Source organism: Epinephelus lanceolatus, chromosome 4 (assembly GCF_041903045.1).
Source record: "Epinephelus lanceolatus isolate andai-2023 chromosome 4, ASM4190304v1, whole genome shotgun sequence".
Lineage (NCBI taxonomy): Eukaryota > Metazoa > Chordata > Actinopteri > Perciformes > Serranidae > Epinephelus > Epinephelus lanceolatus.
In genome coordinates this window covers 24,441,720-24,464,651 of record NC_135737.1, presented here as the reverse complement: position 1 = coordinate 24,464,651, position 22,932 = coordinate 24,441,720, and the positions used below count along the sequence as shown (strand labels likewise).

The 22,932-nt window shown below is 42.7% G+C and overlaps 1 protein-coding gene across 2 annotated transcripts in view; it reads left to right on the top strand.

Moving 5' to 3' along the window:
* The window catches only part of ift80 (intraflagellar transport 80 homolog (Chlamydomonas)), a 40,080-nt gene that overhangs the window by 1,921 nt on the left and 15,227 nt on the right, over window positions 1-22,932 (top strand). For both annotated transcript variants that reach the window (XM_078167061.1, XM_078167062.1), the window contains exons 4-8: window positions 1,391-1,501; window positions 1,633-1,701; window positions 5,169-5,278; window positions 7,147-7,236; window positions 7,627-7,764. In XM_078167061.1, coding sequence (XP_078023187.1) covers window positions 1,391-1,501; window positions 1,633-1,701; window positions 5,169-5,278; window positions 7,147-7,236; window positions 7,627-7,764 — 518 coding nt within the window. The remainder of the gene's footprint in view (window positions 1-1,390; window positions 1,502-1,632; window positions 1,702-5,168; window positions 5,279-7,146; window positions 7,237-7,626; window positions 7,765-22,932) is intronic.

The following is a 22,932-nucleotide window of genomic DNA, read 5'->3' as shown; positions in this document are numbered from 1 at the left end:
TAAGAGATCTGTGTGATATAGCTGAAATGAAACAGTCAGCAACCAGGGTTTTATTGGGTGGGAGGACTCTGTATTAACGTTGTGGCTTTTCCTTATTTGATTAGTCAGCCTCCCTTTCCCCTGCCAGCGTATAAAATTTGTTTTTTGTATAGTGCACATACAGTTTGACCTGTTTTCTGTGTGAAAAATTGTTTTGTGTAATAATTTATGGTGCTATTTTCTCTTCCTGCTTTCAAAACAACATATATTATATCTAATAATCTATTTTTTGAATATCTAATTATGAGTATACTTCATGATTTTGGAATTTCCCCATGGCTAAGCATAATTGCATATCTTAGATGCATTATTTACCATTCTATAAGAAAGTATGATGTGTGGAATGGAAGCAGATTTGTCCAAAAGAGGACTAAATTAAGCATGAAAGATATTGCTGAGCCCTCTGTTAGTGACAACAGTGTGTCAGTCTCTTTTACCTTGACCCTGTGGAACTATAACATGACGTCATAATAGATTTCACACAAATGTATCATTGGAAATTCCTCAACAAACCATTTATAAACTGAAGTAAAATAGCAAACGGTTGATATGTCGTCAGTGTAATTTGTCATAAAAACCATCTGCCAGATAAGCAAACAAACAACTCAGCACATAGAAAGACTGCACACAAACTATTTGGCGACACAACACAAAATTGTTGTTTTTTTTCCACTTGAGAAAGTCTTTCAGTACAGCTGTATATGCCTGTTATACTCACTACCTGCTGGACCAGCAACATCCACGTTTGTTGGGATGTCCAAATATAGAAATGGGAGAGAGCGGCAGCGTGCTGATTTGCAGTTTTAGGCCACCAGAAATTACATAGAACGTTCAGAATTTTTTAATACACACTGCCACAAAGTATATGTTAGGCGAGTGTCTTCAATAACTGTCTCCATGCCTGATCACCCTTCGTGTCTAGCAAATACAAAATTGCCCTAATTCAACCAACAGAAACCCTTTAGTTTGGCTCATCCACTTTATGCTTTAAGTTTGTAATTTAGCTTGGAGGACAAAATGTAACTGCTGCTTACTGTGTGTTCAGGGATTGATCATTATTATACTTTCATTTACAGTGCTGGATTAGAAAGGGTTTTTTAAGCATAGTAAATAGTTTGTCCTCACAGGTTTTCTGGATTGGCCAAAAAAAAAAACCCTTTTGGCCCATTTGCCTCATGCAGCAACCTGAATCAGTCAGATTTATGAAACCATAGTCTCTGTGGACAACTTCCACAAGGTAGCCACAGAATTACAGCAGACAGCAGTGTTCCTGAATTATTAACTGTAAACATGCAGAGCAGACCTAGAGTGTGGAGTATCCATACAGTAATACTCTTTTTGTCTCTTACAGGGAAGTTCCACCTGACCTCCAAGATGGGGCGCATTGAGAAGAGCGTTGAAGCACATAAGGGAGCTGTTTTGGCAGGAAGATGGAACTATGATGGGACTGCACTTATTACAGGTAGATGACATGGACATGCATGTTTTTATTGCCATTTAACAAATACTTGTTTGATCAGCCTGCTGTATAAGTGAATTCACTTTTAAAAATTGTTACATCCAAATCTATTTCGTCTTTGTTTAATTACTTAGCTGGAGAAGACGGGCAGATCAAAATCTGGTCAAAAAGTGGGATGCTACGCTCAACACTAGCCAGCCAAGGTAAGGCTAAAGACCCTTGCTTTAATTGAATGAACTTAAAGAGATACTTTGCCAATTCCCCCACCAGCTTTGTAACATAACGTTGTGGGTAGTATGTGTAAATGAACTCTAGTTAACTTCCCTCCATCTTACTAGCGCCCAGATCTCCCTGCTCATTTCCCAGCTTACATTTTCGCTGACTTAAGGGCTGTTGTTCGAACTTAAGATTTTAGTTTTGAATTTTCATATGCCCGCCATCAAGAACACAAAGAGTGTAGAAGCAGATCGCTCTCTCTCAAACAAGGCACAAACTGTAGCAACAAACTGTAAAACAAGGCAGTGCTGAAAAATATGAACCAAGATTCTCTAACTGTGCTGCCCTGGATTTACATTAGCAGACATATGCTGGCTTTCTTGCTGGTATCAGGTGTAGTTGTACGGCACATCCACAACAGCCACGGTCTTCTTCTCCCTCTTCCTTCTTCTTCCTCTTCCTCACTGCTTTCTCAGTGTAGTAAGGTGAAAGCATCATGGATCAAGGAGGACCTCCAGCACACAGTGGGTCTCCTCATAGAACAGCCCGGAGATACCCTTCTCTCCACCGCAGTGAGCCAGGCAGTGGATAGCGGGCGTGGTGATTTATGGTGCCGCACCGAGTCCTTTTTTTTCTCCTTTGCTTCTGCCACTAAACCTCTGAATAGTACACACTGTTCAAAAGACCACGTCTTCACTTAGCTCATTTCCAAGTTTTATTGCCATTTAAATGTAGGCTTTTATAGCTATTTAAACATATATCCAGTAGTTGTTCTATATGGCTGGAAATCTGGAATATTAACGGCCATATTGGCCATCGAAAAAGTCTAATGTAAACCCTGGTGTTGCCTATTTCTTATCTAAAATGTTTTCAGAAACATATTTTACCTTATTGTTCAACTGTAATTTGAGATTGTTTGTCACCAGCCTGTGGCCATATTGTTTCCTGTGTCAAAACACACAAACTCGCATTGCATCACCCACCAACAAAGGCGTTTATTGGTCCAGTGTGGTGCAGTGCATTTTGGTAGTTGTAGGTTTTCTACCTCTTGAGCACAAACGAATGCCACAACCCTTTTTCTGTGTTCTCTGTGGCCATATAACACCGATTTCAAAAGTATTAGCATCTTCCTGCTGCAGAGACAACCCAGTTTTATGAAGAAGACCATCTTTCCAGCTGTGAAATACTTCTTCAAGCCACAAACATGTATCTAGAGCTTGTGTGCAACTGCTATCTGTATTTGTATAGTAACTCAACCACTTTTTTTATGATCACTCACCAAAAATGAATCAACAAACCAGAGTAGATGAGTTTGTCATGCTTGCATCTTCTGCCCTGTGTTGTCACAGTAATTGCTGCAGATGCCCGTTTGTTTACAGCACTTGAAAGACTGAATAGTGTAAGTAAGGCTTAAAAATAGGAGAGATGATGTACAAATCTTGATTCACATCATTTGAGAAAGAGCTGATGTGAGTTTTACACCCATACAGTTTGGAGCAGGTCACATCCATAACAGCTGCCAGCCAGCAGCAGAACCCACGTGAAGCCAGTCTCTGATCAACCAGCTGTAGGCATTTAGTAAACACAACACAACATACCGACACCAATTACAGCCTTTCCGTCTCTCCATATCTCTCTCTCTCTCACACACACACACACTTACACAAACACACACACATATAGTAGTGATTGCTTTTGGGCCTTCTGGCTCAAAGAGTGCCTCTTGTGACAGAGCGAAAAAGAGCAGGAGGCAGAGACCTGATCAAGAGGCACACAGAGCTTCATTTTCATTCATGTGTATCTGAGGAGCCTGTCTTTTTCTCCTAATGCTTTAAAACAAAAGCTCACCTCCTCATCTGGCTCCCGTTTGACACCAGACTCAGACTAACCCCCCCTGTGTATGAGCCTTACAAGTCCGCTATAACATGTGGTCCCAGATGGCAAGTAAATAGTCACACCTGACATGCTGTTTGGTTTTCAGACTTTCATCCTGCAGTTTTTAGGGATACTTTGCTTTCATTATAAAAGTGTGGTTGTTTCATTCATGAGCATGCACCTCACATGTACATGTGCCCGCGCCGGTGCGCTCGCTAAGCGATCTGCAAGATTTGCTTTTGTGTTGAAGCTGCCCTTTTTAGTCAGGCCAGGTAATTTAAAATGACAATCAAGGAGAAAATGTTTTTTTTCTGTCCTTGGCTGTGTGATTGTGTGAACATGTGTGTGGTGAGTGCTCGGCATATTAGAATGTAATTGTGCTCAGTTCAACCAAAAGCAGAGTTCTGTGTTTTTTATATTAAAAGCGCCATAAAGTTTCAAAGCTTTATAGGAGTGTAGTTTTATTAAAAGCCATAAAAAAAGACTCCTAATGATACATTTATCTATCTGGCGTTCACATTACAGATGGCTTACTTTTTAATTGATTCATCGTGCTGTTTGACTTATTAAATGTTTCTTCTCAGCTGTGGCACAAAAAAAAAGATGGGGGGTGGATAAAAGTTTGCTTCTGGGGAAATGGATGGCACACTCCTGCTGAATGACGGGTGCTGTGGAAAACCTGGCAGAGCAACAGCGATTCAGCCCCAGTATTTAGGAAAATTTTTCCTTAGCTGGTTGTTTGGAGAATGAGCCGCCGGGTGGTGGGCTGCTCAGCAGACCTACAGATTTGTAAAACACCTGGATATACTAGTGTTGCCACAGATGCACACCATCCTCCACATGGCACTCAGATCACTGCAGGTGTTGCTTCTCTACAGAGCCTACAACTACACACACACACACACACACACTGACACACGCTACGGGAGCAGGCTGTTCTCCTTGGGTATTCTGACCCATTTAAGAGAGAGAGAGAGAGAGAGAGAGAGAGAGAGAGAGAGAGAGAGCACTGTAGGAAGAGGTTGGAAGTGAGACAGCGAGAGGTAGGGTGGAAGAGGAACTTGCCTCAACCCCTCTCATCGCCTTTGTCAGATTTAGATCATGTGACCAGTTGGCATTTGTGAGAAACCACATGCACCTGGAGTGGGGTTAAATGTCAGGCCCTCTCCCCTCCACACGCGCAGCCTCCACCCAACTCACACACACACATTTTCCACATGTGCACGTAAGCACACTCATTTGTGCTTATACTGTAGAGGTTAGACAGGTTTTCTCAGCTGGCGTGCCTGCAAGCTAAGGGCTGTTGCATAGGCTGAATGAGGTGAGATCTCCCAGGGAATATGATACCCTCTGAGAGAAGGAATTAGCACCATGCTCTGTCCTAGAGCTATTGTTCATACTAACTCCTAGCTTGTCAAAGAGAGGGGGAGAAATTCATACAGACGATTTTAATTCACATCTTTTAAATATTACAGTAAGTAAGTGTGAAAGTCCTTAAGTGTGGAAGCTTAGTCCATTGCTCTTGGCGTTGGATTTATACATCTCATCTTCTACTTACCTCTGTTTCTGCATCTTCCAGGGTCTCCTGTGTATTCCTTGGCCTGGGGTCCAGACTCAGACAGAATCCTCTACACATCAGGAAGACAGCTAGTCATCAAGCCTTTGCAGCCCAGCGCCAAAGTCATACAGGTACAAGAAGTTTATGTACTCTTGTAAGAGGTAAAAAATCTGTGACTTAAGTTAATGGCCACTTAAGATTCAATATGTCATGGTTTTGAAATATTAGCTTGTAACTTACTCTTTTAATGACCCAAAAGTTACAGCATTGGATGTAAAATCAATCAAAATCACATGAATCATATGCAGCCTCCAATTAATTTTTTTCTGAAGTTAAAGGTAAACGGAGATTCCCATGGATCAGTGAATTAACGACAGTACAGACATATTACTGTGTAATAAATAAAGAGCTAGAATTAACACCTAGTGGTTGTATGCTTCTGCCAATCAGTCAAGTTGCAGTTAATATCCATGTCTATCCAGACTCATATGTAGCCATGACAGATGACAATGCTTCAAATATGAATGTTGGGACAAAGAGCTCACAAAATCCTAATACTTCAACACCACTGTGTCTTCAAAAGAGTTGAAGAAGATAAAATATTACATATTACTTTGAACACTATGGACACATCAAAGCCCTGTTCGCATGCGGCTAGTATTACCTGGGGACATCTAACAATTTTTGATAATTGCGGATGTCGTCTGTGATTTTAATCCTTTGTGAATCTGCCATTATTATATCCATAATTTGTCAAATAATTTCACTGCAACTGACCAACCATATTTCCCCAAACACAGAGGTCATGTGGTAATATTTGTGATGTGCAGATCAGCATCTCAGTAAGTTGGTTTTTGTTTTCTCCGTGGCTCATCTGGCTACTCAGCATAGAGACCCATTCATAGAAAGAACAAGCTCATATCAACCACAGCAGAGAAATCTTGAAATATGATGAACCCATGTCTGCGCGAAACACAGACATGGGTAGGGGGCTAATTACTAAATCACACGAGGTCCCCTGGTAACACTAATCCTGTGCAAGTAGGGTTCAAGTCGTTATGATCATATTACACACAGTTTTAAGTCGTATTTAACCTGACTGAGTGTTTGGTCTCTCTAGCTTCACTCATTATCTGCTTTGCCACCTGTATAGTATCTGATTGGGTGTCTTTTCTGTTGTTGATATCTTTGCATGATACTTTTTATCTTTTCAGGTCTTTGAAGTTCAAAGGTTAAAAACATGGAATATATATGCATTTGTTTATTATTCTTCTTGAAGCCGAATAGCACCTGGGACCTTGGATAAACAGTGGAGGTTTTAATGTGTGCCTTCTCAACCCCTTGCTCTCTCTCAGCTATGACCACACATACAGTGTACACGTCACATGCAGCGATGTGAGTTGACCATGTGCAGGTTCAAATGTTTAAATGAAATACAGCAGTTTTGTTAAAAAAAGAAAGGAAAAAAGGGTAAAGGGTTGTGATGAACACCTCTGTGTAAAGGACCCTCATACGATCTGTGATCTCTGCAATCCCTTACGTAGACACAAATGCACGCAACACATGTGCATGTGTTAACACGTTTCCCTTTGGTCCATGGAGTGAGCAGGTAGGGTAAAAAATAGAAACCAAAGTGTAGGCATGTAGAGAGACCAGGAGCAGTATAGGAACATGAGATAATGCTAATGACAGACTTTCAGCTCTTTGTTACACTGCAACACATGATGTAGAGAGTAATCGTTCACTTAGGCTGACTTCACACATTTTATAAACATGCAACTATGTGTAAGAACAAGAATAAATTTCATGCTCTCCGGAGCTTATCCTGCACAACTTTATGTTTTCTCTCTTTTTTGGACTCAGCGAAAGTGGAGGGATTTATTGGAGAGATCTCCCACTCTGTAGCACGAGGGAGAAGTTATGTATGGATAGCATCATTAGGTTGTGTTGACATAAACTGGCCCTCTCTCTGTTTCTCTCCCCCTCGTTCTCTCTTTAGTGGAAGGCTCATGACGGGATTGTTCTGAAGGTGGACTGGAATTCAGTTAATGACCTCATACTCTCAGGTGGAGAAGACTGTAAATATAAGGTGGGCATTGTTTAAGTACTCTTTTGAGCCCACTTCAGACCAAAGATTCACGACGAGACAAAACAGGGTAACGTTGCAGCACTTTGAGCTGGTCCATCTCAGCTTGACTCGGGCTGACGGTGTCGCTGGCGACTCAGCGTGTTAAGTCACCAGCGGATGGTTTTAGAATGTAATGCACATCACCTGTTTCAACAACCAATCAGCTTGTAGTGAAATCAGTTGATCATGTCTGCTACAAACTGTCAGCTGGTCGAAATCTTTGACACAAGACAGAAAGGATCACCTTATCAACTCGTCTCCTTGCCGATCTTTGGTCTGAATGGGGCCTTAGATGTCTCGTAGGTGTGTTTAATCGTTTTTTACCTTTCCAACTATGTCCTTCCTCAACAGGTATGGGACAGCTTTGGTCGTCTGCTTTTCTCCTCCTCGTCTCATGACTACCCGGTCACCTCTTTGGCCTGGGCTCCAGATGGAGAGGTGTTTGCCATGGGCTCCTTCAACACCCTGCGACTCTGCGACAAGACTGGAGTAAGAAAAACCCTTTTACTCTCCATCAGTACCTCATTTTTAGATTGCCCCATAGAATGTCAGAGATGGCAGGAGGAGAACTGAAAGTACTGTTACAGCAGCCTAGTACTTCGACGTAAAGTTAACAGGGTGATAAAACTATTGAAATGTTGTTCAGTGGCTGAGATTTTAAATATGTGGCACTTCTCAGATTTCAAATTCATTTGATTAAATAGTTAATGCAAACACAGTTATTGCTTAGCATGTTCAGCCTGGAAGTCCACTCACTGACGGTACAAGCACACTCTCAAGTGCTCCTGTATTAACAATGCAATTAGTGGTTTTCCATCTAATACTTCTTTCACACATGACAGAGGAATGTTTAAATGGTGATAGCGATCGTGTGCTGTTGTGTGACAAGGTAATGGTTTTCATTTTACCAAAGGCTCTGCTAGTCAGTTGACAAAAATATGCATACACATTTTACTCTCCACACATTTTACTTAGCGTAGGGCTTCAACTAACAATTATTAAATTATCGATAAATCTACTGAACTTTCTCACAATTAATTGATTAGTTGTTTTAGTCCATAAGCTTTAAAGAATGTGAAAAATGCTCATCAGAATTTCCTGGAGCCCAAAGTGATGTCTTCAAATTGCTTCTTTTGTTCATCCTTCACTACAAAACCAGAAGATTCTTCATTTACTATCATAAATTACAAAGAAAAGCAGCAAATTCTCACATTTAAGAAGCTGGAATTGTTAAATGTTTGACTTTTTTTGCTCGAAAAATGACTAATTGGTAATTAAAATATTTGGCAATTAATTTTCTCTCAATCAACAAATCATCGCTGCTCTAGTTTTGTGTACTTTATTTGTTTATTCTTATCTACCAATATGGCATTTATGCCTTGTAGTCAGTCAAGCCCTTTCCCCTGAAACATGCAGTATCTGTGGTCAGCTTTTCCAGTCCAGTGTGGTTTATATTGTGTGGCTCACTGCAGGCCTTATGCTTTCCATACATAGTTTATCTCTGTAAACCACATTAGGCTGCATGCCACATGTTCTTGTTACCTGGTGCTGATGGTAACTGGAGTTGTAATGAGAGGGGAAATGAGAGAATGATGAATGGTAATTGTTGTTTTATTATTGCTGAACGTTTGGCCAGGAACAATATTACCAGCTCCCCGCTCTGCCCTCGTGGGACGTTTGGGGGGCTTCTTTAAGTTTACGTGGAGATGTCAGTGTATTGCTGTTTCAGACCTGTTGTAATGAAAACAAACAGCCAGGGCCGGGTTTTTGTGTGCTGATCACCAGGCATTTCATGCTCCATTTTGATTTAATTAGTATCAAATGGCTTTTTTTTCTGGAGCACTAAAAGAAATGGGCTGGAGCGAGGTCTGAGCCAACACATGTGTCCTCTCCAGAGGGGTAAGGTGTGTGCTTTTTGAGAGGTTACATTAATAAAATGTGTAGAGTATGAACATCCGAAGGGAGACTGGGGAAATCCCTCATCCTTTACCATTACTTTAGGTTTTCTGAACCAGAGATTTCAGTAGTTGGGGGGAAATTTGCCAGATTATAGCTGTAAACCAATGAAATCATTCAGCCAGCTTGTATCCATTTTCTCTGTGTAAACAAAAATAAAAATTGTGCTATTAAAACTGTAACCGACAGAATAGAGTACAACTCACTCCTTTATTTTTTTGTAATGACCTGATTCACCTTACATCCTCCCGTAATGGGTTTGTTTACGTGGTCGGTTTGTTCCATTGTTTCGTCAGCGCACCACTCGCTTTGCTGTGGTGTGTCTCGGTTAAGGCAGTGTGATGATGATGATAATTATGATGATTATGGTTCTGCCCAGCTCTAAGTGGAGGAAGGGTATGCTTGCCTTCTCCTCCCTAAGCCCCTCAGAGACAGTGTGTACTGTAGCATGGCGTGGGAGGCTTGCTCAAGAAGAAGATGGAGGGGGGGTGAGAGAAACAGAGAAAAAGAAAAAAAATCCCCCCAAAGGTCACTCTGACAAATCTGTATTCTATGGGTGAATTCAGACACACAGTCCTCTCATGCATCAAGTTCTAATCAAGTTATAGATACATACGTACACTTTGTCACTGTACTATAATTAGTGTAATCTCATTGTGCATGTGAGTTTACATACATACACAGAAGCCATCACCCAATTACAGGGGCTTTACCTGTGTCGTTGCTGCGGTTTGTTTGCGGCGCAGCAAGGGTTAAGCAGCGCGAAGAGTCTTTTCAGTTACTAGCGTGACTAATGGGAAGGAGTTTCATTCTGTATCTGCTACAATGAAACCTTGCACTTTAACGTATTGCTGCTGGCTCAGCAGGATCAGCCCCACGCATTTAACCCCTTCACCTCCCGTCCAGCTCGGCTCTCCTCTCGTCCCAAACTCGACTCTCTCCTACTCTTTTTTTTTTTTTCTTTTTCTCCTCCACGTTTTCTCCTTCCACGCACCACAGGGCAGATGTAGTTTGTTACCCCCCCTCATTATTACCATGGAGAGAGAGGGGGAGCGCGCACTCACATACAGACACACACACAAAGTTTACATCGAGGCAAAAGTACTGGGAAAGATTAATCTGGTAGTTTCAGAAAGCCAAACATTGACTGAACACAAAGTTTGTTCTCTTTTGTTTTTCCATAGAGCATCAACATTTAGGAATTGCTGAATACATTATTCAGTTATTAATACATAATTAATTATTTTCATTGGGATTTTGTTGAGTTTGGAGTTCTTGTGTGTGGAGTGCATTTTCTCTTGAGCTTTAACAGGACACAAGGCACAAAGAGGTTCACTGTCCCTTTTACAAGATTTGGGAGAAACAATAAGTCAGTGTCTGTCTGTGTGCCTGCCATAGTATATGCATGTGCCCACATGCCTGTGTGTGTCTGTGTGTGTGCATGTGTGTGTGTGCAACCATTGCCGTGCAAATGTGCCTGCGAGACAGCAGTCTATTTACGAGGCGCTGCAGCTGGTGTCTAGCGTCTGGACCCTGTCACGATCCCTGACACTGTCACTGGCTAACAAGTAGGACTCATTGTGCCAGGCGAGCACCCTCTTGCTTCTTTCACTCCGCCTCCCCCTTCCTCCCTCTACTCTTCCCTGCGCTTGTTTTTTCTGTCTCCACTGTACACGCATGCTCCCATACATAAATGTAATAGCTGCTTGGTTTTGCTTTTCTGATGCCTCCACAATATTTGTTTTTGTTTTCTTTTAACTTTCATGATGAGAAATCAGGGGTTTTTTTGTAACTTAAGTTCTGCAGATGTTTTTTGGTCAATGTTTGAAAAACTTTTTTGATGAATGAAGAGAAGATTCTGCTTTATTTACAAGACACCTTTACTGCAGGACATTGTCCCAAGAGCTAATCAGAGTTCAGTGTTTTGCTCAAGGTCATGTAAGCAGGGCAGAATCTTGTAATCAAGGACAGTTTTCATTATTATATCACCATCCTTCCTTTTGATTTATGCTCATTTTGGACTTAGTGGGCATTTATACCAAAAGAGCCCTACGTTTAAACAACACTGGCCATTGCGCTGTGGCAAGAATTCAACTTTTTTGCCGGATGCCCCTGTGTTTGCCAGACCGGCTCATTCAAATGAATGTGCAGCCTGCATTTTTCATGCAGGGCTAATGTCAATCTGATCCTGGCCTTAGACCCAGGCCTCATTTAACTTTGCTATTGCCACTCCCCTCCCTCCCCTGATCTGCTTTAACTGAGTCCTAACTGAAACGTGGCTGAGCTTAGCTCTGGTACGTTCCAGGTTCCTGTCACACTCCTTCCGATAAGCCAGTGTACATCTCCTCTATTTCCCTCTCCTCCCTGTCGCTCTTTTTTCTACTCCCTTATTAATAGGTTATACGTAACCACAGGCAACCTAGTTGGGATCATCGGATGGCTGAGCCCTATTTCTTATCAACACTGTTGACATGTGTAATAACTAAAATGTCTTCTTCCTAGGGTGTTCATGCTTGCAGTTTTCCTTCCACAGTGTGATAACAGCTGTCACCCTCACACAGTTTTGGGAGATGAGTAGTTATAAATCTTGTATCAAAATTATAGCTCATAATGGCAGCATTGCTTTTAGGAGTGGCGTTTGTAAAAGTGTGAAACCACTACTATGTATTGTGGATCCTGCCTGTTATTTCATACTATTGCCAAATTGCACTCAGTCATGAGTTGTGATTTTCTGCCAGTTGTCTTAGAAAAAAACTGCTTCTTTCCTTATCTGTCTGGGCTAGTTCGTTGGTCAGCTTTTCTGTATGAATGTATGAACTTAAGTAAGAGATGGAGCTATATCTTTTTTCTCCCTCTTTGTCTATGAGATACAGGCATGCTTTCCTTTGTAAAGTGTAAAGTATAAACCCCTCCTTTTGCCACACATGCCCCCCTCCTCTCTGTGTATGGGTGTGTTGGACTAGTTTGTGCTTATCAGTGCTCCCCCTCTTGGCTCCCTCTCCCTCCTGCTTTCCCTGAGGCCCTCTTTACCTCCCTTTTTTTCTTTTTTTTTTTTTGGGGGGGGGGGGGGGTGAGTCCGGGGGGTCCCCTTAGGGTCTTTGTGAGCCTTGCTCAGCATTGCCACTCTGGGAATGGGTCCAGGTCCAGCTGGAATCACCATCGCTCCTCTCTCCCTCTCTCTGTTCCTTTCTCCCCCCTTCCCTTTTTAACGTGCAGCCTCATTCTCTATAGGATCTTTGTCTGCCATCCTTTTAGCTGCCAACCATTATTTTCTCTCAGAGAGTCTATCACTCTTGACTATCCGTTGGTCTGCCACTCTCTACTTGTTTTTTTTTTTTTTCTGTATTTTTTTCTTAGCCTTCGACTCTTGTCTTCTGTGACATTCCACCTCCTCCCTAATTGCCAGACTTCAGGCTTCCCTGTCTTCTCAATGAGTCCCTCTAATAGTTTTCCACCCTCCGTCATTGGGGAGCGTATACCTGAGCCTGCGCTGGCAGTCTGCTGCCAACCACTATCCGGCCAACATCTGGAGGTTGCCGCTGCTGGAAGAAAATAAAACGGCCCAGAGTTCTGGTCCTGATCGTGAACCACCGTTAGTGGGGCATGAAAAGGCAAAAGAAACCACTGCAGATTTATTAGACTGTGAGCCTTTATCTGTTTTCATCACATGGGAAGGACGTGTTCAGTAAAGCTTAGTTCAGATAGAGAGAAATGTCACTGCAAAAGAAGTCACAGGGACTTACATACACATGTAGTGGATGGGGGGTGGGGGGTGGGGGGGGGTGGAAAAACAGCAAAGGAGAGATGATAAGTAAGTCAGAGAGAAATTATTGGCAAGAGTCTGACAAAGCGAGAGGATGTGCACACGAGGGAAGATCGTGACTGTTTGAAAAAAGACGAGTAAGTTTGAGAGTGTGAGTGTGTTAGAGAGAGAGAGGGAGAGAGAGAGAGCAAGAGCCAGGGCGCATTGTCAAACAAAGAGAGTCCTGAGTCAGCAGCAGAGCAGTTTTCTCCCCAGGCAACTGGGCAGGGCTACTCCTCTCTCTCTCTCTCTCTCTGTCTCCTGCTCTCTCCCTCCACTTGCCTTACCCCCTCACTCCCTCCCCTTTACAAATCTGTGCTTTTGCATGCTATTTCTTGCTCTCTGCTCTCTTCCTCTCTGCTTTCTCGCTGTCGTAAGCCTGCTCCGTCTGTACACTGTGAACTGGTAGAAAGAGACCACAAGTTCTGAAAAGGGCAATTGGGGTCTATCTCACCCGTCAGAGCTCCCTTCCTTCAGCGCTTTCTCTGTTGTTTTTATAGGAATAATTTTACTGATTCCTTTTAATACAAACTGATGAGGTTTCCAGGCCTGTCGAAGCAGCCTAGTTTAGAGTGTGTGAACAGCACATGACTGTAAAATGTAGTACTTACATGTCAACTTAATCTGTCATCCCAAGCAGCTCATTAGTTCCCCTTCCAAAATGTGAGGATAATGGTTTCTCCTTTGTATTCTGGGTCCTTTGTGCCGAACAGGCTTTGGTTTTCTGTGTTGCTGAACTTATTCTGGCACACTCTGTGGAACAGTGTATACCAAGGTCCTTCTTGCAGATGATTGACCCCAATTTTTTTTAGTGCAAGCGTGTGTATGTGTGTGTGTGTGTGTGTGTGAGCTGGAGCCTGTGTGCGTAAAGTGGGTTAGAGTAAAAGGCACTTGTTGACATGGTAATACTTTTACACCTCTCTAGAGTTCGGCTAAAGGCTTGCCTTGTTGGAAACCAAAAAGGAGGGGAGCTTGAAAAAGAGCTGAGAAAAGAGAGCAGTTGGAGGGGTGGGGGGCGGGGTAGTGTGGAACTGTCCAATATATCCTGTAAAGTTGGCCTAGGCTGTGAGGCTTGGAGGATTGGTCTCCATAAAAGACGGTGGTTTCTCTTTCCCTCAAGTCTCTCTCTCTCTCTCACTTTGCTTTCGTCCCTCTCCCTTTTTTTTTTCTTTACTTCTCCACCCCTCCATCCTTCCCTCCCCCCGCGGCTGGAGTAAGCGTATGACAGTGAGACAGTGCCCTGCCAGCCCCTCTGGCAGAGTCATCATTCTTAGCAGCACTAAATCACTACCTCCACTAGCTAGACAAACATGTCACACTCACAGAGAGAAAGAAGCAGAAACAGAGGAAAGAGGGATAAAATGGTATAAGGAGCGAGGGTGATACTGAGGGAGCAAATGAAGGGCTTCATTGGCGCTCACAAACAAGCAGAGCATGTGTGTAACTGGGGTATCACTTCGAGCTTTACTGCCAACGTAGAGTTCATTAAGAGCTGTTATTGAGGGGTAGGGCTGGGCTGCAGGAAATGGACCAAGGTCCAGAAAAGGATGATTTGAAAGGGTTTAATTTTGGCTGCACCCCTTGGGTCCCCCCCTCCTCCTCTTTTGCTGGCTTCCACATGGATCAGAATGGTGCCACGCTTTGACGTTGACTAATTTATTGACTGGCTGCTTCATGTGGTATAATTTGTTATATATGTTTGCCTCCACAGAGAAGTAATGGGCTTGTCATCACATATGCGCATGTGTGCACTTGGCTTAATGTGTGTGTTTGTACTGCTACCTGTGTTTGTTTAAGTTCTATGAAGCCAGTATTCATGGCCCGATGTGATTTTCATATTATAGAGTACTGGCCAAGGTGTGCTGGTGAAATGTAGACTAGCTGTTATCAACAGGTATTACACGACCCCTTGAAGAGTTGAGGTGTGCTTGTCAAAAAAATAAAAAAAACACACACAACTTATGTGTCTGTGGGGACCCCATAGAAAGTTGTCTCGGCTCATTGGCAAGACCTTCCAAACCCTTCAACCTGTGTGTAGGCCATTAGATGAACTAAGTGATCCAGTATATTCTAGACCTGCCGTCAGGGGTGTAGTTGGTCCGTTGGAGGGTAAAAGGTCTGATGTGTTGTGCTGTTTGTAGCATGCCAAAACACAGTCAAATAACCAAATTACCTGTGTGTGTGTGTGTGTGTGTGTGTTAGTTTGCAAGCGCATGTGTGCATAGTTGGTGCTAATAGAATTCTGCTGTCCAGCTCACAGCTGTGTACTGCTGATGAGTCCCAGGAGGCCCCAGCATGTGTCTATGGTTACTATGTTGAGGCTCCAGCATGAAACCATGTGTAGATCATTTTACTCTCTCTCTCTCTCTCTCTCTCTCTCTCTCTCTCTCTCTCTCTCTCTCTCTCTCTCTTTCCCTCTCTCTCTCTCTCTCTCTCTCTCTCTCTCTCTCTCTCTCTCTCTCTCTCTCTCTTTCCCTCACTCTCTCTTGCGCTATCTTCTAGTTTGTTTTGCCCCCCCCCCCCAACCCCCTTTTCTCTCTCTGTTTCTCCTCGCACTGCCAAAGCTCCAACTTGTGCCACTCTACACTCGTCCCAGGCCCAGCCTCTGTATCTCTTGAGCCGAGCCAAGTGGGTATTTCAATACAGAGATTTACAGAGCTCCTCTCGCTGGCCTATGTTTAGAAACAGGCTTATATGATAGCTATAGTTATTGTGTGGTATTGTAGAGTCAGGGAAGGCAAATGGTTTATTGTGCAGCAGGCAGAGAAAACAGTAAGTGCGGGTAAGTTCGCTTAGTGCATATCGGGTACTTTAACTGTTGGAAATTTACATTGTGTTGTGTTACAGGCAATGACCCTATAATATTCTGCACTGTACATTATACATTATTTTTACACACACACACACACACTTGCACATAAACAGTTCCTTTGCAAGAAAGTGAGACAGAGAAGACTCGCCTAATACACAGAAGTGTACTGTATCTTGCAAGGACATTATTATTAAGGCATATGGATTGATAATTTTGTTTAATATGTGCGTCTAGCAGTGGTTCTGAAAAGAATCTTAGCAATTTAAACAAATAATACAGGGTTTGGTTTTGTTGAATTCTTGTAATTGCAACCTCATAAGTTCCTCAAAGGTCTGCTTTTTGCTCATTTCCTTTTAATCTTGCCTGAGGTTAGGCATCAGAGGTTAAAGATTGAGGTCAAAGTTACATCTCACTTCCCAATAAATTTCTTATATATAGCTACATTTAGCCCTGAGGCTTTTATCGAGGTGATCACCACCTCCCAGATGATTTGTGAGTGTGGCTGTGTGTGTTAATGTCAGTGTGATCATAGAAGTTTACATTATGTGGTGTTATGGAACATTTCAAAACAGCTCTTTTGTGGCCTCATTTGGTTTGATAGTATGCAATGTGATACAGGGGGTTAAGCTTTATGACAAAGCACAGCGCATTAGACGTGCCTCATTTTCCTCCCAAAGGGCATCTTGATAATTACCTCAGCAATCTTCCATGAAAAATCATGTATCTATGCATGTGTGTGCACATGTTACAAAAATGACTAAGGTAGCATTGTTGATTTAATTCTGTATACTTTATTAATCCAATTTCAATTCATTTTTTTACTCTGTTGTCTGTTGTGAGGGTTTGGTGACTTGCTCAAGGGCACCTCAGCAGTTAACTGGTTGCCCAGGAGGTGCCATTTCAACTCCTGGGCAACCAGTTAATGCTTCATATTTGGTCCCGACAGGGACTTGAACCGGCGACCCTCTAATTCCGAATCTAAGTCCCTATGGATGGAGAGAATCAAATGTGAAAGTAGGCACATCAGCATCATCATGGTGCTTTCACAAAATATTTACTCAATGAAATTCTTTGAAAAATAACCATCAGTAATGTGGGTACAGTGACTAAGTGGTTAAATGCAAACAATAGAACAGCTAGAGCAGGCTGGTGAGCTTAGAAAATGACATCACTTCACTGTAATGCAGCCTTAAAAACCAGGTGGAAAAGACCAAAAGACAACACTTAGGATATTGCAATATCTAAAATCTTATATTATATCAATATAATACTGACATATTGCCCACCCCATTGTTGCATAAACATATTGATTACTTACATAGAAATGTGGAACTCACAACAGAGGACATCAAATACAGAGCGAGGTGGCATTGCAGCATGTGGATGGTTGGCTGTCACTCCAAAGTGAGAAATACTCATTGATTTACAGGTAGTTTGGTTCATAATCACCCAGCATCTCTAGAAAAGGTGTGGTGGTCCATTTTAAAAGCCAGTTCTCTGCCAAAGCAGTTCCCACACAGAGGTCTGACCAGTCCTGGACGTAGGCCCAGTTTGTCCTTATCCTAATAATCAATCCCATCCCCCACAGAGGGGTCACACCAAGCTGACATTTACAAGGCCTCCTAATCGGCTGAGCGATTGATGAACCCTCATCCTAAACCACCTCCTCCTCTCCTCAGAACAAATGGCCTTGTTTTTAGTTTCACTCTCAAACACATTTCCATCGCACAGAATCAGTTTGGGCATGGGAGAGTAGATTGAAGAGAAGATTTGTGGCAGCGTTTTCATACATGGACTTCCTATGTCTGTGTATGGCTCAATAGGTGCCTGTGTATGTCCAGTATCCATAAAATCAGACGTGTGTTGTGTTTATTATGTGCAGGGAGTTACGCTCTGTACCTGCACTGCCAGGTCCAGTCCTGCACACAGATACACAGGCAAACTGAAGCCAGCTGGCTTTGCAGAGAGTCTGCCATCTGCTCTGATTTATGTAAGACTGTTAACCTTGGACTAGGTTGGCTCTCCCACTAGCTCCCACTAGCCCACTAGAACAGAGAAGGTAGCCCTCCTTTCACCAGTGGACGAAGTCTACACAGCGGTGTAGGCTTGATCAGTTTGGGTGCTTTTGCTGGTCATATTTGTCATGCAATTATGAGAAAAACCAATACTTACCATTTTATGTTAAAACAGGTGTCACTAAGCAGGAGCAGATAAAACAGTCACATATAGATGGTCCAAATTAGGCCTGAATGATATTAGGAAAGATGCCATTTTAATACTTTGTCTGAAATATTCATTACAACATCAAGTTTCACCAGATACATGCAGCTTGAATTGTTGGTATTGGAAGGTCATTCAACATGTCGCCAGAACTTTATAGGTCTTTATCTATACTCTTGTTGAGTAAAGGTTCTCTGTAGTGTTCATGGGATCTGGGATACTGAACATGTTAAAGTCACTTATGACCCTTCATGCCACACTCTTGGTCACAATAGGTGCTTTTACATGGACACTTATATTCCAATAATAAACATGCCTCATGTGATAACGTCAATCAGAAGAGACTGGAAGGAATTTGCAATCTGGTCAAGAGAGGTGATGTAAACCTTTGATAATCCCTTCAGTAGAAAAATATCAGCGCTTAATAACCATATAAATGCTTAATTTCATAGTTACTCTCTGGTTGGAATAAATGTTATTTCGGCGCATGTTTGCCCCAAGGGGTGGTAACGCTAGATGACGTAAGGGCTGCACACAATTCACTGTAACGGCTGTTTTTACACACCTTCCTCTGCTGATGTTGACAAAAAAATTGTTCATAATTTAAAAAAAAGCACTCTGCCAGTGGTACGTTCTTATGCGAGTGCGCTGATAAATTAATGTATTATCTGACTTTAAAACAGTTGCTTTTTGGGGCGTCGGTATCTTAGGGGATAGTGTCGTGCCCCATGTATAGAGGCGATGCCTTGCTGCAGCAGTCGCAAGTTCGACTCCAGCTTGCGATCCTTTGTTGCATGTCACCCTCTCTCTCTCTCTCTCTCTCTCTCCCTCTCCCTATTTTACACTATCCTGTCCATTAAAGGCAAAAAGCCCCCAAAAAATAATCTTAATAAAAAAAAACAGTTGCTTTATGTAACATTCTCGTTACAGGCTGCTTTGTGGAGCTGCTGGTTATAACAATCACTTATTGCTATCTGTAGCCTGGATATGAGACGTTTAGAAGACATCTGTGAATTGTAGTCTCTACCGATGTCCATGTAGGGTGTTTAGGGGACATCCATAATTTATACCTAAAGAAAATAACCTGGGTTACACTCAATATTACTACTAAATTGTATTAACAAGTGGAACCACCTCTTCTCCGTTTAAACTTGACGTATCTAAATAAAAACTCCATCCATTTTCGGAACCGCTTATCCTTGGGGGGGGGCTGGATCCTATCCAAGCTGACATTGGGCAAGAGGCGGGGTACACCCTGGACAGGTCGCCAGACTATCGCAGGGCCAACACATAGAGATTCCCATACAGAGAACACTTTCACACCTATGGGCAATTTAGAATCACCAATTAACCTATCCCCAACCTGCATGTCTTTGGACTGTGGGAGGAACCCGGAGTACCCGGAGAAAACCCATGCCGACATGGAGAGAACATGCAAACTCCGCACAGAAGGGCTCCCTCCTTGGATTGAACCAGGAACCGTCTTGCTGTGAGGCGACAGTGCTATCCACTACATCACCGTGCCGCCCTAGCACAAGTCAAATAAGTTAAATTCTTGTTTTATGTCGCGCCTGAGTCAACAGTTAAGTTGGAATCACTAATCAGAATGATTTCAGTTGGACTGAATAAATATTGCCCACGTAACCACAGATAGTGTTGTTTTTACACTGTATATTAAAATGGCAGACATCACAGGATGGACCAGTGTGTACTATAATGTCATGTAACAACATGAAATATTCATGTTAAAGCATTGCTTCAAATGAGGGGTGTGGAGTTAGAGATTGCAACAGATCAATGTCAGTGTCTAGAGCAGTATCATTTCAACTGTGTATTCTGCTCTATATAGCACTGCATAGTGCTAAATGTAACTTGTGTTCATCTTTTTATACAAAGGCCGTATTGCAGCTGCACAAAATGCAGGTTTTAGCAGGTCACAGCCTCAGGTTGACCCATTAACACTAATAGCTGGTACAAGCTTCTCCTTGATGCTTGCTTCAGTGTGACAGGAGTGTCGAGATGAAGGGCTAGAAAAGCAGGGAAAGTCTGAAAATCTCATGCCCCCCCCCCCCCCCCCTCCCCTTCTGATTAGCATGTTGTTGACTTGCATTAGGGCTGGGGCGGGGGCGCAGAAAGCGGTCAGGGCAGACATATTTAATGCTTGTTAAGTAATGGGGCTGAATCAGCAGATAGCTCCACTGGGAGCCATTACTCCAGACATGTGTCATTAACCCTTTCCCTGGCCCTAGCTCTACCCCCACCCACCCCCACTCCCCTCAGCCCGGGCCATGAGGACCAGAGCACTGTTTCAGGTAGTGCAGATAGAGAGAGGGGAAAACCAATGGCACAGATACACACTTTCATTTTCTCCTTTGACTTTAATTCTAGTATTTTCCTTGCGCCCCCCTCAGTCTGTACACGTCTCTTTTTCAGGGATTTTGCTTGTCATGTGTGTGGTGTTTCAGTCAGAGCAAGTTAAATGAAGAGTGTTTGATAGAGTTGAGGTTATGTTCCACTTAAAGTCTATATTTTATGCTTTAAATACTTGCACCTTGTTGGCTTTCAAGGTGGATGTAAAATGAGGAGTATATTGGCTGTGGACTGCATCATATCCGTTACAATGGATTCTAATAATTTACCTTTCCAGCAGCAAATCCACATCTTCCATCCAAATACATCACTTCCATTTGTTCTCAGCAAATGAAGTTGAAAGAAGTTAGCTGTACCTATATGGAGAGGAGCACATCACATAGAGAATAAGAGGCAGAGGGTACCTTTAGAAACAAGTCTGGGTTATATCTTTTGAGGGTGCTCAGAGTAAGAACCTCCTTGCCTTTGAGCTAACTTTTTTTTTTTTTTTTCAATGTAACCTTTTCGCAGGCCTCCCCATGTTGGCTGCGGCTGCGGGGCAACAATAGAGAGAAGGGGCAGGCCCACAACACCTGCCAGTCTTAATGGTAAACATATGTCGAGAAATGCAGAGAGAGGGAGCGGGAGGAGGGAGAGGGCAAGCTCACTCCTTAAAGAGGCTCTGAAGAGGCCGTGTGTTCGTAGATTGGCTGTGTTTTTTGGGTTGCATGCATGCATACATGTGAGTGTGCAAATGTGCTGTTGTCTGCAGAACTGTCAGCGTGCCTGTGTGGGCCTATGTCAGGTTGTGTGCTGCAAGCCAGGGTCTGTGGATCATCACTTAGGTCTGCCTCCTGAAACAAAAAGAGATCCAGATAGTAACACCGCCAGGCAAATGAAGTGAAGGATGGTAGATGGTAGAGCAGCGTTATCGAGTCATTCTGTGCGGCGCTACAGCAATCCCACAGGGTCATTTTACAGGTTCAGGGTTTGTCACCTACGTGCAACTAACGTCTGCGCGTCTGAGTCACATTAACACACACATGTCAACACACACAGGATGCATGTGTGGGTGTTTTGCTTGGTGCTCAAAGTGATCATCACAAGTGTTAGACTACCAGGCTTGGTCTCCTGCCATGTCTTTGACACAAGTACATGTGTGGGCGTGTGTGTTTCTGTCTTAATTGTAGTGTGTACCTAAACTAACATGCACAGCCATGCGTTGTTGTATGTACATAGTCCGCGTGTATAAGCTCATTGTACATTTGAGGGGTCTCCCCCTCTCTCCCACAGAGCTCAGCTGAGAACTACACGTCATGTCTGCCACCTTCTCTCTGGCCACAAAGCTGCCCATTATGGACAGACAGGGTGCAGTGACTAGAGAGTGGACTCCAGCTAGATGAAGGCCCAGACCCACCTTCTGTAGTCCCTCCTAAATCTTCATTTTGGCCTTTATAGACTCTCTCTGCATGTCTGTTTGCTGTATAATATCTCTTTGCACTTATCTTGAATCTCCTCACAGCCTTGTCCAGTAGCGTTCTCAGTATCCAGTAGAGTTCCACCCCTTTTTGGCTGCAATAAAACCAGTTGCCAAATCTACTGCCAATGACCGATTGACCTCCCCCTGCTGCTTTCCCCTTTTCTCTGTCTCCTCCATTTCTCCTATCCACGTAATAATCCATCCTCACTTTACGAGCCTCACATTCTTTTTTTTAAATCTGAAAACACTATTCTGGCTTAGTAGTGTGAAAAAGACTAAATAGCATTTCCAGAATGATCGGGTCAGATGCAGCAGAAATGGGCCGAATACACAATACAGGTATTGACATTGATCTGTATAAGGGAAGTTTCTAACAACTAACTTTCCCGACATTTAAACGGAAGTTTAAACTTAAACTAGTGTGAATTGTGCATAGTGCATCATGAACATAACACATTAACCTACAAAATATGACACTCACTAAATGAAAGTTAAAATATTTATTGAAAACAGTATTCTTCAGGAGACGTGCCTGATTATTACAATAGCATTTTCATTAAATAAACACAGTCACATTAAATAATAATAATTTCAATAATTAGTTTAAGTTGTGAGTTGCAGACAAGCGAGGGTGGCAACATTTAATCCACTAGTCGACTAATCACGCACATGTCCAATCTGTATTTATTATTATGTCGTGTTGCTACCATAAAATAGTTATTTGATCAGCGGCCTCAGTCTCAAATTGTGTTTGGCTACACTGAAACAAAATCATTATTTACTCAATTAGATGACAAAAAACAAGTTCAACCTGCGTGACTAAGCGGAGCAACTAGAATCAACCTGTTGTAAATCTACAAGTTGATTTTGTTATTGTTGATGAACTTCCTGATGCAGTTTCTCTCCTTACCACTTCCTTGTTAGGCAGCTAACTGGCAGAACATCTGAACTCTTCACGAGTAACCCAGCTGATCCCCAGTGTCATTAGACATTGATATTTGGTTGAATTTAGGTAGGTTAGGTGACCACAATTCAATA